Genomic DNA, 17,624 nt, shown 5'->3' with positions numbered 1-17,624 from the left:
CTGGGTTCGATCAACGGCTGGGCAGATTGAGATCTTAATTTGTCCAGGTCTGGCAAAGACGTACCGCCAAGCGATTTAGCGTTCCGGTACCGGCCGTGTAGAAACCGAAAGGGGTGTGGATTTTTATCTTTCTCCTAACAAGCAAGCCCGCTTCCATCTTAGACTGCATCATCACTTACCATCAGGTGAGATTGTAGTCAAGGGCTAACTTGTAAAGAATAAAAAAAAAAAAGAAAACGAACATTGACTTTGACATTATAAAACTCAGAACTGGACACTACATAGATACCTCATGGGAATGGAAGTGTTCTTTCAAAGCGGCAAGGTACACGCCCGGCTGGTCGTCTTCCTCCACCGGTAGCGGCGAGGCGTTCAATCTCTCCTCCCCGTCGAGCAAGGCAGCCAGAGCGTCCTCTAACGCGGCGCCGTAAGCGCCTAACTCCACGGAGCAAGTCGTCGCCACTGACACGGGACGGGATGCGGCAGCGCTGCCACCACCGAAAACCTGAGAAGACATCATCATCATTATCGTCGTCGTCGTCATCAACCCATATTCGGCTCACTGCTGAGCTCGAGTCTCCTCTTAGAATGAGAGGGGTTAGGCCAATAGTCCACCACGCTGGCCCAATGCGGATTGTCAGACTTCACACACGCAGAGAATTAAGATAATTCTGTGGAATGCAGGTTTCCTCACGATGTTTTCCTTCACCGATTTAGACACGTGATATTTAATTTCTTAAAATGCACACAACTAAAAAGTTGGAGGTGCGTGCCCTGGACCGGATTCGAACCCACACCCTCCGGAATCGGAGGCAGAGTTTATATCCACTGGGCTATCACGGCTCTATCATCATTATCATGAAACGAATATCTTAGCATTCCATGCATTCACCGTGCGGCTGCCGGGTCCATCGCGTGGTAGAGAGAAAAACTCCGAGCAGAGTCCCGAACTTGTGACTACAGGATGTAGGGTTAAGGAATTCCTTGACGATCGTTCAACACTCCCCCTTCTCTGCTCGTGTTGTTCTCCTTGCCTAGCCTAATTTGATAAAATCCTATTAGAGCAGCTTTGGATACTAATATAGATACTAACTGCACTTCTAGAGAGGCCAAGAGATCTTCTATATAAATCTCTATAATAGGAGAGTGGTTTTGGAAGTTAAACGATATCCATGTGCGTTGGAGGCTTTAGGATGATGTTTGATTATGTAACAGTCAATGTCAAATGGTAACTATGCTTAACATGTGATTGTAGGCCAATACAGGCATATAATTAATTATACTTTATACAAAAAAAAATATCCTGGAGTGAATTGAAGAGTATATTTTTTGACAAAACTTACTTACAAAACTTTTGTTTATAGTCTTATTGAATGACGCGTGTATCGTACGCGTACGCGTGTGAAATATTATTAATACATTTAATTTGATTGACAACCCTCAGATAATGATTTTTGTCACTTTCAAAGTGAGAAAGTAGCGAAAATTACGTGACATGTATCAAGTGTCAAAGACTGTGAAGCTATCACGCACACTAATCAGATGGTGAAACTGGCCCCTAATCATTGAAGTCTTTTCAACACCAGTGTCTAGCATGTGTCAAAGACTTATCCCGTGACGACATATTGTCAACCAATAGCGTCGAAATCGAAACTATACCCATCTCTCTCCCTTTTGCCCAAATGAAAGAGAACGGTAATTTTTCTCACATCGAGATTATGTTGTTGATCAACTTGTAGATAACGTCGAAATCGAAAATATGTCTCTCATTTTAGTCACATTGCAACAAAATAAAGAACGATATTTTTGAATTTAATCGTGTCTCGAAATATACTCAGAGGCACAATTATCCGCCCATTTTAATGTGGCGCGAGTATATTAAAGTGGGCGGATCATTGGGCCTCTGAGTATATATTATTGAGACATACTAGGCTTAAAGAACTCCTGTACCTCAGCGTTAGCATCCACAGGGCTGGTCTGATCGTCTCCCACATCTGCAGGGTCAGTTTGTTCCACGTGTTCTGCGTTGTCTGTCTGTGTGACGTCACTGTGCGGCAGTGATTGGAACAAGCACATCACATACATCATTATTGACTTCTTGTCTGGATTCGGTGTGTTTACATCTGGAATGTAAATAGGTTATGGTTAGTTAACATTTTGACGAACTACGTGGCGCAGTGGTATGCGCGGCGGATTTACAATACGGAGGTCTTGGGTTCGATCTGGGCCGATTGAGGTTTTCTTAATTGGTCCAGGTCTGGCTGGTGGGAGGATCCGGCCCGTGGCTACCTACAAAGACTTACCACTAAACGATTTAGCGTTCCGGTACGATGTCGTGTAGAAATCAAAGAAATTGTTCAAACAAATCATTTGTATGAACAATTTCAAGATGATTGGTCAAGTAGTTGAAACAGGAAAGTTAGTAAACAATATACAGGTACTGATTATTGCAAGTCAGCAAGTTTTTCTTTGCTACGAGTCCGCGTAATATGTATGGACTTACGGAACAAACAAAAGAAGGAAAAACAAGAAGAAACCAAGCGAGGAGTTCAATTTTAGAAGATGACTGAATCCTTGCCTCAATCAGAGTAAAGTAATATGCTGAAGTTAAGTATACCTTTAAGGTCCAGAAGTTTGAATCTCTAAATATCATTTCGCCCCCTGCGTCACTATACTCTGTACTGTGTACCTCCTCCTAGCGAGGACCCAGTAGAGAGTTTTCTCTTTATAAATACCTTTGAGAGCCAGCTGACTATTCATGGCATGACATCACTGCGCTTGACAACATACCTCAAAATCAAAAATCAAAAATCATTTATTTCAAGTAGGCTCAGTTTACAAGCACTTTTGACACGTCAGTTGACTATTTGTAAAGATTCTACCACCGGTTCGGAAGGCAGGTTCTGCTGAGAAGATACCGGCAAGAAACTCAACAGTTGCTCTTTTGAAAAAGTCATACAGTATTATAATTTACAATTAATAACAATTACTGTTTACATTTCTTATAGTTTTACTTTCTGTGTGAAGGTGGAAGCTGATCCAACGGCCTCCAAGCATCTTTATCATTAAGGAACTCATCAATGTTGTAGTAACCTCGACTAAGTAAATGTTTTTTAACACATTGCTTAAAGCTATGCATTGGCAGGTCCATCACAGTCTTGGGGATCTTATTATAGAAGAGTACACCCAAACCTACAAAAGATTTTTTTACTCTTTGGAGACGATATGCAGAAATAACTAACTTATGCTCGTGTCTAGTAAGACGTGGGTTTAAATCTCCTTTTCGTTTGTACAAATTAATATTTTGTCTTACATAGACTATACTGTTATATATATATTGACAGGCTACTGTTAGTATACCTATTTCTTTAAACTTTTGACGAAGGGACTCGCGTGATTTTAATTGATATATTGCTCGAATTGCTCTTTTTTGAAGTACAAATATAGATTGTATATCGGCAGCCTTGCCCCACAATAAAATACCCTAAGACATTACGCTGTGAAAGTACGCATATTGTAACACTTAGACAAGGACTCAATGATAAACTTTTGGGGGCCAGCTATGTATCTATAGCCTGATATTGCTGGCCTGTTGCCATAGCCAGACGCAGTACAACGCAGTGGAGGACTCCATACATACCTTCAGGGTCCAGCAGTCTATCGAAGGCCACCCCGTGCGACCAACTCTGTTATGTGTTTTGTCTCTACACCTTAGAGAGCCAGTCATATGTCTATGACATGTCACAGCGCCTGATGCCATACCACCACACTGTACTATGCAGTGGAGGACTCAATACATACCTTCAGGGTCCAGCAGTCCATCGAAGGCCACCCCGTGCGACCAACTCAGTTATGTGTTTTGTCTCTACACCTTAGAGAGCCAGTCATCTGTCTATAGCATGATGTCACAACACCTATTGCCATACCAACACAATGCACTATGCAGTGGAGGACTCAATACATACCTTCAGGATCCAGCAGTCTATCGAAGGCCACCCCGTGCGACCAACTCTGTTATGTGTTTTGTCTCTACACCTTAGAGAGCCAGTCATCTGTCTATGACATGTCACAGCGCCTGATGCCATACCACCACACTGTACTATGCAGTGGAGGACTCAATACATACCTTCAGGGTCCAGCAGTCTATCGAAGGCCACCCTGTGCGAACAACTCTGTTATGTGGTTTGTCTCTATACCTTAGAGAGCCAGTCATCAGTGTATGGGATGATGTCACAGCGCCTGTTGCCATACCAACACACTGTACTGTACATACCTTCAGGGTCCAGCAGTCTATCGATGGCCAGATGTCGCTGCGCCAGCGCGAAGGCGTGCTCGAGCCTCTGAGCCGCGCTCAGACGCAGCAGAGCCGAGTAGTCGAAGAGCTGCGGCCTCCAGCGGTGCAGTAACGCGTTGAAGGCCAAACCGTCCGACCACGACGATGTGAAGTTCTCCACTTTCACTCCCATGTAGTTCTGTGAACATTATATCAATATATTGTAAAAGTGTATTGCAGTCTAAGATGGAAGCGGGCTAACTTGTTAAGAGGAGGATGAAAATCCACACCCCTTTCGGTTTCTATACGACTTCGTACCGGAACGCTAAATCGCTTGGCGGTACGTCTTTGCCGGTAGGGTGGTAACTAGCCACGGCCGAAGCCTCCCACCAGCCAGACCTGGACTAATTAAGAAAATCTCAATCTGTCAAGCCGGGGATCGAACCCAGGACCTCCGATTTGTAAATCCACCGCGCATACCACTGCGCCACGGAGGCCGTCAAAACCATCCGGCCGTCGTATTGTACTAACAAGTAGACGCTTATTTTTAACCCCCAACGCAAAGAGAGGGGTGTTATAAGTTAGACGTGCTCCCGAACGGATGAGGCGATTTCATTTTAGTTTGTTTTGTATGAAAGGTGAGTTATGTGCGAGTGTTCTTAGACATGTTTTATGAAAATCCGTTTAGCTGGTTAAAGTTCTGGGGGCTGAAAATGGGGAAGACGAACTGAATGTCTGCAAATATACTCGAGTGGGTCCCAAATTTAAGCGCACTGAAAGAGAATATTGATGATTTGGTAAAGAGTGTACTTAATAATTTCATGACCTTCAGAGGTTTCAAATTTTCAATTTTATGTTATTCAATGTACAAGCACATGAAAAGGTAATAAACCGACAGACTTACGTTTATGCGTGTATAATTAGTATGAAACTATGGATTACAAACGGAATGATTTCTATTTTCATATAACAAATAAACTTAAAATCAGACAGAAATCAAGAATTGTTTCACTAAAAGAAAGCTACATTATCAGGTAGTATAACATAGGCTATATTTATTTAAATAATGAATATTTAATTTACCTGCGTGTGAGTTCGACACCAGGCAAGTAGAGTCTTTTCAAGGTTGGTCTGTTGCAGTTCCGACATCAACTCCTTGAGATGGTAGTGGACTTGCCAGTGCAGAATTATGCTCCATACTAGACCTGGAATTACACATAAAACAACATATTAGAAGACAACAATGATTAATAGCCTACATATGTTATATTATGAAGGTTAGGTGAGTGACTAATGTAAGCTGATTTATTTGAAAAAGTGTTAGAAACACTGAGATAAAAATTTTTAGAGGGGATTTTCGGATCTATCATAGCGTGTAGATCCAGTGCCGGTCATGCATCTCCAACTTTTTGGTGCATATTTAAGAAGTTAAATATCATGTGCCTCGAACTGTGAAAAACATAAGGAAACTTACATGCCTGAGAATTTTCTTAATTATCTAGGTGTGTGAAGTCTGCCAATCCGCATTGGGCCAGCGTTTGGACTACTAGCCTAACCCCTCTCATTCTGAGACGATACTCCTGCATAATATGGTCTTGAATATGGGTTGTATAGGGGTCTATGACATGAGCCTCACCGAGTATAAGCTTGGGGTTGCCGTCGACGATGTCACCGCTGCTGATGTTGACGAGACGCACGCCCGCCGCGGCCAGCGCTCGCAACGCTGCGTTAACGTTGTTGAGTTGGTGAACTCGCATGCGACCTCGCTCGCGTTTCTGCAACCATTCAAAGATAATAATGAATATCAAGCTCGGCTGGGCAGCATTCAATAAACTTCGCGACATCTTTTTGTTCGAAATTGCTCAGTACCTGAAGACAAAAGTCTTCGAACAGTGCGTGTTCTGAGACTTGGTCGCTAACTATGGGCCTCATAAGAAGGCTCAGAGTCACACAGCGGGCGATGGAACGAGATATGTTAGGAGTATCTTTGTGATCGAATCAGAAATGAGGAGATCCGCAGAAGAACCAAAGTCACCGACATAGCTCACCGAGTCGCGAAGCTGAAGTGGCAATGGGCGGGGCACATAGTTCCAAAAGCCAATGGCCGTTTGGGTTCGAAGGTGCTGGAATGCCGACCCCGCAATAGAAAGCTCAGCGTTGGTCGACCTCCCACCAGGTGGACTGACGATATCAAGCGAGTCGCAGGGATTCGCTAGACGCAAGTGGCTCAGTATCGTGAAGTCCCTACAAAAGGCCTATGTCCTGCAGTGGACGTCCATCGGCTGATATATGGCGGCAAAATGTATGCGAATGAAAGCTCCGATCGACAACTTCATCACGTGACCTGTCGATATTGAATGTCATTCCCGTACATTTTTAAATTTTCGAAGCGTTAGCGTTTGTAGAAAAAGAATCGACGTGCCACATGGCTACAGGCCCTGGTTGTTTAATCATTTAAAAACACAACTTACAAACTGCTGTGCGGTAAGTATCTCCAGTAGAGACAGCAACACTTCTCCATCTCGCAGGTCTTGGAACAAGTCTTCTACTAACGGCTTTCCATTCTGAAATACAACAGTTATATATATATAAATACTTTGATATTCCTTTTTTTTTAACTTATCGTACAAGCTATACGTATCATATTATTTTTTGCCTTTGTGTTGGCACAAATACTTTCTGCAATACCACGTCGGACGGACAGGCTGAAAAAAATTTAGTCAGCCCTTTAGTGACCAGTCGAGGGCAGTTAGGTACGGTGAAATAGTACTAATAATTGTGGTTTTCGTGTATAAAAGGTTACGCACGAAAATTACTTCGTGAAAATTGACGACTAGGTGAAACCCGACTAAGAAACTGGCGTGTGGGAATTGACGACTAGATGAGACCCGAATAAGAAACTGGCGTGTGGGAATTGACGACTAGGTGATACCCGACTAAGAAACTGGCGTGGGAATTGACGACTAGGTGAGACCCGACTAAGAAACTGGCGTGTGGGAATTGACGACTAAGTTAGACCCGACTAAGAAACTGGCGTGTGGGAATTGACGACTAGGTGAGACCCGAACTGGCGTGTGGGAATTGACGACTAAGTTAGACCCGACTAAGAAACTGGCGTGTGGGAATTGACGACTAAGTTAGACCCGACTAAGAAACTGGCGTGTGGGAATTGACGACTAGGTGAGACCCGAACTGGCGTGTGGGAATTGACGACTAAGTTAGACCCGACTAAGAAACTGGCGTGTGGGAATTGACGACTAAGTTAGACCCGACTAAGAAACTGGCGTGGGAATTGACGACTGCGTTGGTCAGCGTTAGATGGGCGATGGTGGGGCGGTGACTGTATAGGGGATGAAATCACCCACTTTAGAGCCTTCGAGTTGGTTCGTTGGTTAGTATGCGCATTGTGCATACACTTTGGATACCATATAAGGTTTCGCAAATTTCTTGTTAAATAAAACAATCAAGTGGTCCAAAGTACAGATCTACGAGTAATTACGAATACATATAACTACAAATGTATGTAGACACATGGGTGCTTTTAAGTGATACTCAGTTTAAATGTAATGTTAACAACTAACATATACAGCTAACAGGGATAACGTTTTACGTAAAAGCATTTTTAACGAGTATCTACCTACAATAGGGATGATGACAGTTTTTTAAATTGTATATAAATTAAGAGTATACCAATAGTAAAGCAATTTTGTAAAAGGAACAGGGTATCTGCAATCATTACTTTCGGAGCTACAGGGATTTAAAGAGTCAGATTTGCGGCGCTGCCGCGGATCCCTGAAAAACGCCCCATACAAAATGGCTCGAAATAATGACGTCATAGGCAATGTAATGATCGTTACATTTGTATGCGCGTTCAAACAAAATTACTAATATCTTTGTTATTTGTGCGTTTATGCTTATAGTTCAAATATTAAAAAATGTCACATTTAATGTAAGGAAGCTAAAACTGTATGAATTTTCATCTAATTACGATAAAATATTTTTAGTACATTTTGAAATTTTATAATCTTATTTATTTTGCAAATATCCAGTCAATCTTTGCTTTTTATGTATAAATTAGTTAACATTGACCCTATTTACCCGAATGTATCATAAAAATCAATATATTCAAACCTAGTCATCATCCCCATTCAAAGACATTCGGCTTTAACTATAAATTAAGCCTTGGCACACAAAGTTTGTAAAGTAATGACTCTCTATCCTACATTGGTTTCAAAGCCAGATTCTAGTAAGAAAGAACCTGCAAGAAATTCAGTCGTGGCCATAAATGTAGATGTTGTCTTTGTATATTAGTTGAGATACGAGAGGCGTTTCAAATGCAACCATTCATCTATTTTATCAATTACACAGTCTGAAGAAAGTAATAAAGAAGATAAGAAGCAAAATAATTCACATTCTATTTCCTTTTGCAGTTATAAAACTCATAGACTATAGATTCAGTGGATATACTTAGGTCTAGAACATTAAACTGTAACCGTAACGGGAAGTCGGCAAATTAGTTTTCAGTGTTTGTAACCGTTTTAGTTTTTACAGCTACCATACAAACACTAATTGGCCGTAATTGGTACAAAGCGATGCGAACGGTGCCATGGTACTCGTACTTTTTTAAAGCGATCATAGACCCCCATCAGTGTTAATAAAGACGGCGTATAAACAATTTTAGGCTAGATAATGAGTAATAATAGTTTCTATATTGATAGACTAGTTTAAACGTTAGGGTTCATTTACACGAGCGGCATCTCTACCGACGACCGCAGTCGACTGCAGTCGGCGACGTCTCGGCGGCAGGCGACGGCGTCGCCGACTGCAGTCAGTGACGTCTCTGATGTAACATTCGCACGAATGCTCATTACAAGTGAATGTTCAAGTCAATAATTTAAAAAATAAAAGTACTATAATTATGTATTATGTACATTACCTTAGCGAGTTGTGAGTTTATCCATTTGGCGAATGTTTTCTTTTGTACATCCTCTCTTTCATCTGCAAAGAAAACAAAGAAACTTGTTATTTTATACAAAGTAGGCAATTAAAATATATTCTATGTTGATCAAAACATCATATCACATATCGATATTTTTATCGACTCTTAGAGCATTCCATTGTACAGTCATTTAGTTAAAAATAAAACTTTTTAAGTAAGTAAAAACATTTTCAAGTGATTAGGTATCTTAGGATTCTACTTAAAGGTAAAATGTTATTGTTAAAGTATTTGTAACTGAATAATTTTGTGGGTAATTGAATCAACTGTTCAACGTCATCTTTAACTCAGACTTCACACAACTTGAGAATTACTTAAGAGAATTCTCTGGTATGCAGGCTTCCTCACGATGTTTATGCTTCACCGTTTGAGACACGTGATAATTAATTTCTTTTTAATGCACATAACTGAAAAGTTGAAGGTGCATGCCCCGGACCGAATTCGAACCTACGCCCTCTGTAACGAATGCAGAAGTCATATCCAAGCTATCACGGCTCTCAATCTACTGTTACTTTATATAAATTAAGTAATTACAAAAGTCGTCACAATCTTCCAAATTCAATCTCGATCCAACCAACACTTCCCATGTTTTCAATAATGTTAACATTCTACCATTTTAATTTCTCTTTACGCTCCATATTTTCAACAGTTCTTTGTATTGCATACTTCCATATTAAATAATTAATGAGAATTATGATTAAGTTCCTGACTTCGTTGAGAGTTGACTTATAAAATCTTCTTTAATTCGAATCTCTTCAAATAAAAACAATACTCATTGCGATGTCTTATTAAATTTCACTTTATCGGTTCTGTTAGTATGATTCTATTAGTTCAATTTAATTCTCTAGTTAGTACTAGAAGCAGTTCTTCCTTCAAATTACTTTTCCTAACTTTTGTACCACTATAACATCAACACATTAACTCTTAGAACTTTATAACAAATAGAACATTAAGCTACAAAATCACAATACAATAGCTTCGATGGAGAACTAGAATTAGCACTTAGGTAAGTAACTATTGAAACCTCGAAATCGATATCCAATGTGGGCTTTGAGGTGAATGCGATTGATACGACTGACCAAGATACTGAGCACAAGTGAGTTAGCACCGAATTAGCGAGTAACCGATAAATCTAACGTAACATGTGAGACATGTTTACTGCAGCCCATATTCATTATAACAGTGCTGTTAAAAATATAGGCTTGCTAATAGAAATCTAGAAAGATCTACTAGCTACGCCTGAGAATAAAGTAATCTATAACGGCCAGTCTAAGTATTAGAAAAAAATTTAAGATAGATAGAAATTATTTCTTTTAAAATCTAAAAGAACGTTCTGAGATGTATATAGCCTAAATTTTTACGATAAAGTAAGTTATAACAGCAAATTCAAATAAACCGGTTGCAGTAGCAAAGTAGGAGAAAATACTAAGTTGCACTAATAATAATTGATAGCACTAATTTCTAGTGTTATCTTGAAACTATCAAGATACATGTAGCTTACATAAAGGTAACGTCAAATACGACAATAAGAGAAAACCACGCAATTAAACAGTCGAACAGTAGGATCCTAAAGAAAGGCACTACACTATTTAGTTATACTTGAAGTTAGAAATAACTCCGAATGTAAATAATATTCTCTTGTAAACTGAAACTAACAAGTTGGTGCAGCAAATTGAAATAGACTATCAATTGGACAATGGAAACCCGATCGTCCCATTAATAAATGGAAAATATAAATCAGCTTCAATCGTTGGTCGTTGAGCAACGTTTAGATACTGGGATTTTTTACATACGTAGGTACTCGTATTGTCAATTTCACAATCACTAATTTGGTCTTTATTAAAAACCTTTAGAATCAACGTCTAATCAACTGCGAAATGTCATCTACCTACTGTGTGATATCCACGAAGTTGTTACATAGACCCTCAATTTCATATATGTCAACTAATATAATTCAAAGTAGACCTAAAGGAAGAAATACATAATATCATCACGGCTCACTCCCGTATACCCCTTAGCAGATACGAGGTTCTTTTACAAACTAGTATATTCGCATATCTCCCTTGATTTTACATTCTCATCAATTTCGTCGTCATTTCATAGAAGGACGAAGGAAGAAAATATTAGGTAACGATGATTTCAAAAACAATGTGACATCTAAAATGTTTGACTAAAAATTCATGTTTCCTAAAGAAAGACGTCGCCCAAAATTAAGAATTTCCCTTCCTATAGGATATTTGAAGGCAACAAGAAATTCACACAAATTTTTGCCTTTGCTTTACAAGTCAGTGTAACAAATATTCCAAAAACAACGCGACATCTATAACGGTTAAGCAAAAATTCATGATAGACCCCCAATATATTGCCTACAATTAAGAAGTTTCCTTCCTTCAGAATATCCCAAAGTAAACAGAAGTTTCCTTCCTTTCTGTCTTCAAGATATCTCAAAGCAAAAGAAGTTTCCTTTCTCTCCCTTTTTTCAGGATATGTCACAGTAAAAGAAGATTCCTTCCTTTCCCTTTCTTCAGGACATATCTCAAATTCATCGGATCGGATATCGCAAAGTAAAGAGAATTCCACACAAATTGCTCCACAAGCAATCGAGTTCATGTTATCGATGTTCAATAGAAGCACTAGTAATACCAAAGCACTCTCACTAACAGAGCTAGATGTTCGACTATATATCGAAGACTGGACTGGATATGCCCAGAAATGAGTGTTAACAGATTTTGCTTTACAAGTCAGTGTAACAAACATTCCAAAAACAATGCGACATTATAGACCCCTTAGACATTGCCTACAATTTAGAAGGTTCCTTCTTTTCCCTTCCTTCAGGATATCTCAATTTCAAAAGGGTTACTTCAGGATATTGCAAAGTAAAGAGAATTCCACACAAATCGCTCCACAAGCAATCGAGTTCATGTTATCGATGTTCAACTGAAGCACAAGGTAATTCCAAAGCACTCTCACTAACAGAGCCAGCCGTTCGACTATATATCGCAGACTGGATATGCTCAGGAATGAGTAGTGACAGATCCCGTTAGATGCGCTCCGACGGATATAAAGCTGCGACTGCATTGTTATGTAACGCCGCTTGTCTGGCATGCAAATTTGATGTAGAAATAAATGTGTATGTTGTATCCGCTGTTATATAATGACATAGTATAAGTAACTAACTAAATATTATAGTTAGTGAGTTTCGTGAACCCCAGACCTTCATCATTTTATAAAAGCTGAAAGTTTGTTAACTCTTGCTCCTACCATGAGTAAGCACGGTAGCCAATTACGGAGTTTGGACCGTGGTCGCTTTGGGAGGTAGCAGGTTTTAAGGATCCAGACCCTTGATAACCTCCGTGGCGCAGTGATATACGTGGTAGAATTACAAGACGAAGGTCCTGTGTTCGATCCCCGGCTGGGCCGATTAAGGTTTTCTTAATTTGTCCAGATTTGGCTTGTGAGGGGGGAGGCTTCGGCCGTGGCTAGTTCGTTATCAACCCATATACGGCTCACTGCTGAGCTCGAGTCTCCTTTCAGAATGAGAGGGGTTAGGCCAATAGTCCACCACGCTGGCCCAATGCGGATTGGCAGACTTCACACACGCAGAGAATTAAGAAATTCTCTGGTGTGCAGGTTTCCTCACGATGTTTTCCTTCACCGATACCGTGGCTAGTTACCTACCGGCAAAGACGTGCCGCCAAGCGATTTAGGGTTTCGGTACGACATTGTGTAAAAACCGAAAGAGGTGTGGATTTTCATCCTCCTGTTAACAAGTTAGCCCGCTTCCATCTTAGATTGCATCATTTACATCAGGTGAGATTGTAGTCAAGGGGGTAGTTGACTTTCGGAGCAAAGCGAAGTAAAATCAATTGTTACCAGCGATACAAGTGAACAATAGTGAACTCGGCTACGATTTTGGACAACGCAATTCCTACATTTGGAAGTGTGTATTGATAATTGGATTAAGAAGTGGAATAAAGTCTTATACGAGTCACCATGTGTTTCAATCAAAAACTTCGAACCTGAATTTTGATGTTTCGTAACAAGTACGGCAAACTACGATCATCTGAACCCAGCCCAACTTTACACCGCACCTTTTGCCTGTAGCCTTGCGCCCGACCTTGGAACACCAAATATTATTGGTTAACAACAAAAAATGTCTATAATGACTGACAAGAAATTATTCACGAATGTATATTGGAAGATGATTCATTTTAATATTAGTACGGTACATGCTAACAGTAATTGATTGCTGATCTGCAAATGTAGACTGTTTTTATCTGTCTCAATCTAATATACTTATATTATGTACAAATGTATCAATTCTTTCACAGCTTCAAATTAAAACAAGTCTCTCAACCATCTGTGTACAGTGCATCTTCAGTTATTTTGGACTTATCACGCCGTGGTAACGACAACTTGGAAAAAAATATTGTGGTGGGAAATGTGGAAGGCAAACGGCCACGAGGTAGATCTACACCCCGAACGTCGAATCTTCTCAAGGAAACAGCCCGCATACATTCGTTTTCCGTATTCGTTTTCCTAAAGCGTAATTTCGATTTGGAATTCAGTGAAACTAGTTTTTCTTTATTTGAAATATACCAATGTTATCGCAAGGGCTCGCATTCGTTACGTACGCGTGGAAGTTATTCCGTTGGCAGAAAACGTACATTTAATGTATTATGTGTAAAAAAACGATACATTGGTTTTTTTCCTAATTCGTTCGCGACCGGCCTAACAAAAGTTTTTCAAATGAGTCGTATCGTATTATATTCATAAAAAGACTGGAAGTGTACTGCAATATTATATGCACTTGTCGTCTACCGTATGATTTAATATCTAAAAACATTAATATGCAAAAAAACAGTGAGACGAGAGTCAAGGTCATTTTTTGCACGTTCGAGATTATATTTCCTTTGTTTACATCCTCTCATTTGGATTTTGATATTTTTTTTATTTATAGCAATATAATATTATTCATTGGTATGTCCTTGTCATGTTGGTATGTACTTAGATATATTAGTACAATACATTATGATCAGGCTATAGGCTATAGGCTAGGCTAGGAATTTTCCATTTAGTACAATTTGTAATGTATAGTTGTTAGTTAAAAATCTATTTCACGTCGCTAGCCACAGCTGAAGTAGCCTTTATGCTAGCCACTCACCATCAAATAAGTTCTTGTGCCTGCAACGCTAATCTGCATGATGTCACGCACATCGAGACCAAAACACGATCAGTTTTATCGAACATCAAACCATTAACGCTTCAGGCATGTGAGCTTACTTGATTGTTAGTGGCTGACATAACGGTAGGACATCCAATAAGAATAATCGTCTGTTGGACGCGATCTGCTTGATGTCCTGCACATCGCGACCAATACACGATCAATTTTGTCGAACGTCAAACCATTAGCGCTGCAGGCATGTGAGCTTACTTGATTGTCAGTAGCTGACATAACGGCAGGACATCCGATAATACAAATCGTCTGTTGGTCGCGATCTGCTTAATGTCACGCACATCGCGACCAACACACAGTCAGTTTTATCGAACGTCAAGCCGTAGCAGCCGTGCAGATCTAACTGCAGGCATGTGAGCTTACTTTATCGTCAGTGGCTGACATAACGGCAGGTCATTCGATAAAAGTTAGCACTGCAGGCACAAGAACTTATTGGATAGTGAGTAGCTAGCATTACGAACGAAGTAGACTACCGGTTAAAAAAACATACATCATAACAGTGACCCAAAACAAAATCATCGTAAAATGATAATAAGTAAATGATAAAAAAAACTTGACTTGTTCCCCCATATTAACCCATCCGTCGACCTTCTACGGGCGGTCACTGGTCACACGTGGGCGGTGCCCCTATTAAATGGAAAGTTATGCCCATATCCATCCTCCTCGCTAGCCCATATTAGTCAATTCTCGCTTGGCGTTGAGGTGTTACTAAATGTCACTACATTCTTTCTTGGGAACAATGCAGAGTAGGTTAATCTATACTAATATTATAAAGCTGATGAGTTTGTTTGTTTGAACGCGCTAATCTCGTACTAATCCGATTTGAAAAATGATTTCAGTGTTAGATAGCCAATTTATCGAGGAAGGCTATAAGCTATAAGTAATTATATTATCCCCGTATTTCGACGGGATAGAGCCGTGATAGCCCAGTGGATATGACCTGGGTTGGGTAGGTTGGAATCCGGTCAGGGGCATGCACCACCAACTTTTCAGTTGTGTGCATTTTAAGAAATTAAATATCACGTGTCTCAAAAGGTGAAGGAAAAACATCGTGAGGAAACCTGCACACCGGAGATTTTCTTAATTCTCTGTGTGTGAAGTCTGCCAATCCGCATTGGGCCAGCGTGGTGGACTAATGGCCTAACCCCTCTCATTCTGAGAGGAGACTCGAGCTAAACAGTGAGCCGAATATGGGTTGATAATGGGTTGATAACGACCAAACAAACAATTAAACTCTTCAGTTTTATAATATTAATATAGATTATTTCAATAGGTTGATTATAAAGACCAAAATAGTGAATAAGTCAGCTGAACAACAAAAGGACTAGGTTAGAACGCGTCTAAGTCCGTTTATTTTCTTTTTTTATATTCTATAGACACGCGGCCGGGATGCCATACTAGCCGCCACGCTGCGATGCCGACGAGATTTCTCTTCATAAAAAACACCACTTGCTTCCAACAAGTGTTTACTTACATAGAATGCTAACAGATAAAAGATCGTTTGCTTCGGAAGCTATACTTTTTTTTTTATCTTAATGACTCTAGTGCGTTCATTCAATGCTGGATTCAAGCTATTATTTTAAGTGTCATTACTACGCACGGTCAAGACCTGCATTCTGCAAAAACACAGCGCTGAGACATCGTTCGTTTCCATGGCAAATTCGTTGCTAGAGACATTTTATGTTCCATCCTATAAACATAAAGTTCAAATTCGAATACGACGTGTTATAGGCGAAAAGTTCGTCGACTAGTGTAATATAGCGGAATAGCACCCCTGGACTGTAGCCCTGTGGCGCATCGATTGTTTTTCTACAAACGCTAACGCTTCGCACTATCGACAGGTCACGTGATCAAGTCATCGATTGGATCTGTCATTAGTTAGTAAGAGAACCGACGTTTTTGTTGAATTTGAAAGGTATTAGTTTTAGAAACAAGTCGGAAATAGGTCGTAAACCATCGCGATGAATCAAAATTAAAGACTGAACGATTATAAGTTTGTCTCCAATCCATAAGGTAAGTTTTGGTATAATTTAAATCAATTTAGGTAAAAATTTTATTCGCCTCTAAGATTTAATATTATGCCATTGTTAGCAGTCTTCGGTTTCGCACCATACACATATTTTAACACAATAAATAAAAGGTTGGATACTCTCTCGTTTCTTTCAAGAATTTGAAAATATCTTTCAGTTTTGGACAGCCTATTATTTAAAAATTAATGTAGTCTATAAAAGAGATAGTTCAACACGAGAGAAATCACAGAGCACATCTATATGATATAAGTATTTGTGCTATAAAAAAAACAATTTATCTAAATATTGTTATTGCAGAAATAATTTATTTAGGATCCAGCAAGTAATTTATTGGCAAGGCACGCCCGCCGAGTGTCGAATACTCAAACGCATAGAGTTAAAAGGACAATGCCAGACAATGTATAGAAGTTTGACCCACTAAAAAAAATAATTTGCAACAATATATTATATATCATTTTATTGGATTTTTTGTACTATTAAACAAATATTACCTTATAACCCTTTATAACTAGGGGTATGAAAATAAATCCAAGTTGAATTTTGATTTCAAGGTTAGGTATATGTGCAGTTTATTATGAAGTAGATAACGATAAAGCGTCGTGATTGGTTTTTTTGTAAATACAGAAGCACTTACCACATGCAATACATTAAAAAAAACGTGATTTTATTATTTTCAAATTACTCCGAGGTGTCTATTACGAGTTTTGATAGTTTGACAGTGTTATGACAGTTTATTTTTACATTTTGATCTGACTTCGCAGTTCTGGATTCTAGCCATTTTGAACATAAAATATTAGAATGCACTAAAAACGCTCTAAAGGGCTCGAACCCAAGGTTGAAATAAGGTTTTTAAAAAATAAGTAAACAATGTCAGCTATGAGGAAATAACGTAATGGATATAATTACTTTTTTTGGCAGATTTTTATTCCGGAGTTTAACAGTAATAAAAAAAATTCAACCGACTTCCAACTCAAAAATTAACTTAAACTAAAAAGCAAAAAATAACATCTTACCTATGTGCTACCTTCTGATCAGTTTGAAGGCGGTGCCAAGCCAGTGATGTTTTAATTTAAGCCGTTTAAATTACAA

At 39.4% G+C, this 17,624-nt stretch overlaps 1 protein-coding gene across 5 annotated transcripts in view; it reads right to left on the bottom strand.

The window, feature by feature from the left end:
- LOC112053903 (dystrophin, isoforms A/C/F/G/H) overlaps window positions 1-17,624 on the bottom strand; it is a 702,364-nt gene that overhangs the window by 671,776 nt on the left and 12,964 nt on the right. For all 5 annotated transcript variants that reach the window (XM_052888348.1, XM_052888349.1, XM_052888347.1 and 2 more), the window contains exons 2-8: window positions 9,210-9,271; window positions 6,745-6,837; window positions 5,910-6,048; window positions 5,357-5,478; window positions 4,274-4,472; window positions 1,951-2,123; window positions 290-505 (exon numbers count right to left, since the gene is read on the bottom strand). In XM_052888348.1, coding sequence (XP_052744308.1) covers window positions 290-505; window positions 1,951-2,123; window positions 4,274-4,472; window positions 5,357-5,478; window positions 5,910-6,048; window positions 6,745-6,837; window positions 9,210-9,271 — 1,004 coding nt within the window. The remainder of the gene's footprint in view (window positions 1-289; window positions 506-1,950; window positions 2,124-4,273; window positions 4,473-5,356; window positions 5,479-5,909; window positions 6,049-6,744; window positions 6,838-9,209; window positions 9,272-17,624) is intronic.

This window comes from Bicyclus anynana, chromosome 22, assembly GCF_947172395.1.
Source record: "Bicyclus anynana chromosome 22, ilBicAnyn1.1, whole genome shotgun sequence".
NCBI lineage: Eukaryota > Metazoa > Arthropoda > Insecta > Lepidoptera > Nymphalidae > Bicyclus > Bicyclus anynana.
This window is presented reverse-complemented; position numbering and strand designations above follow the sequence as displayed.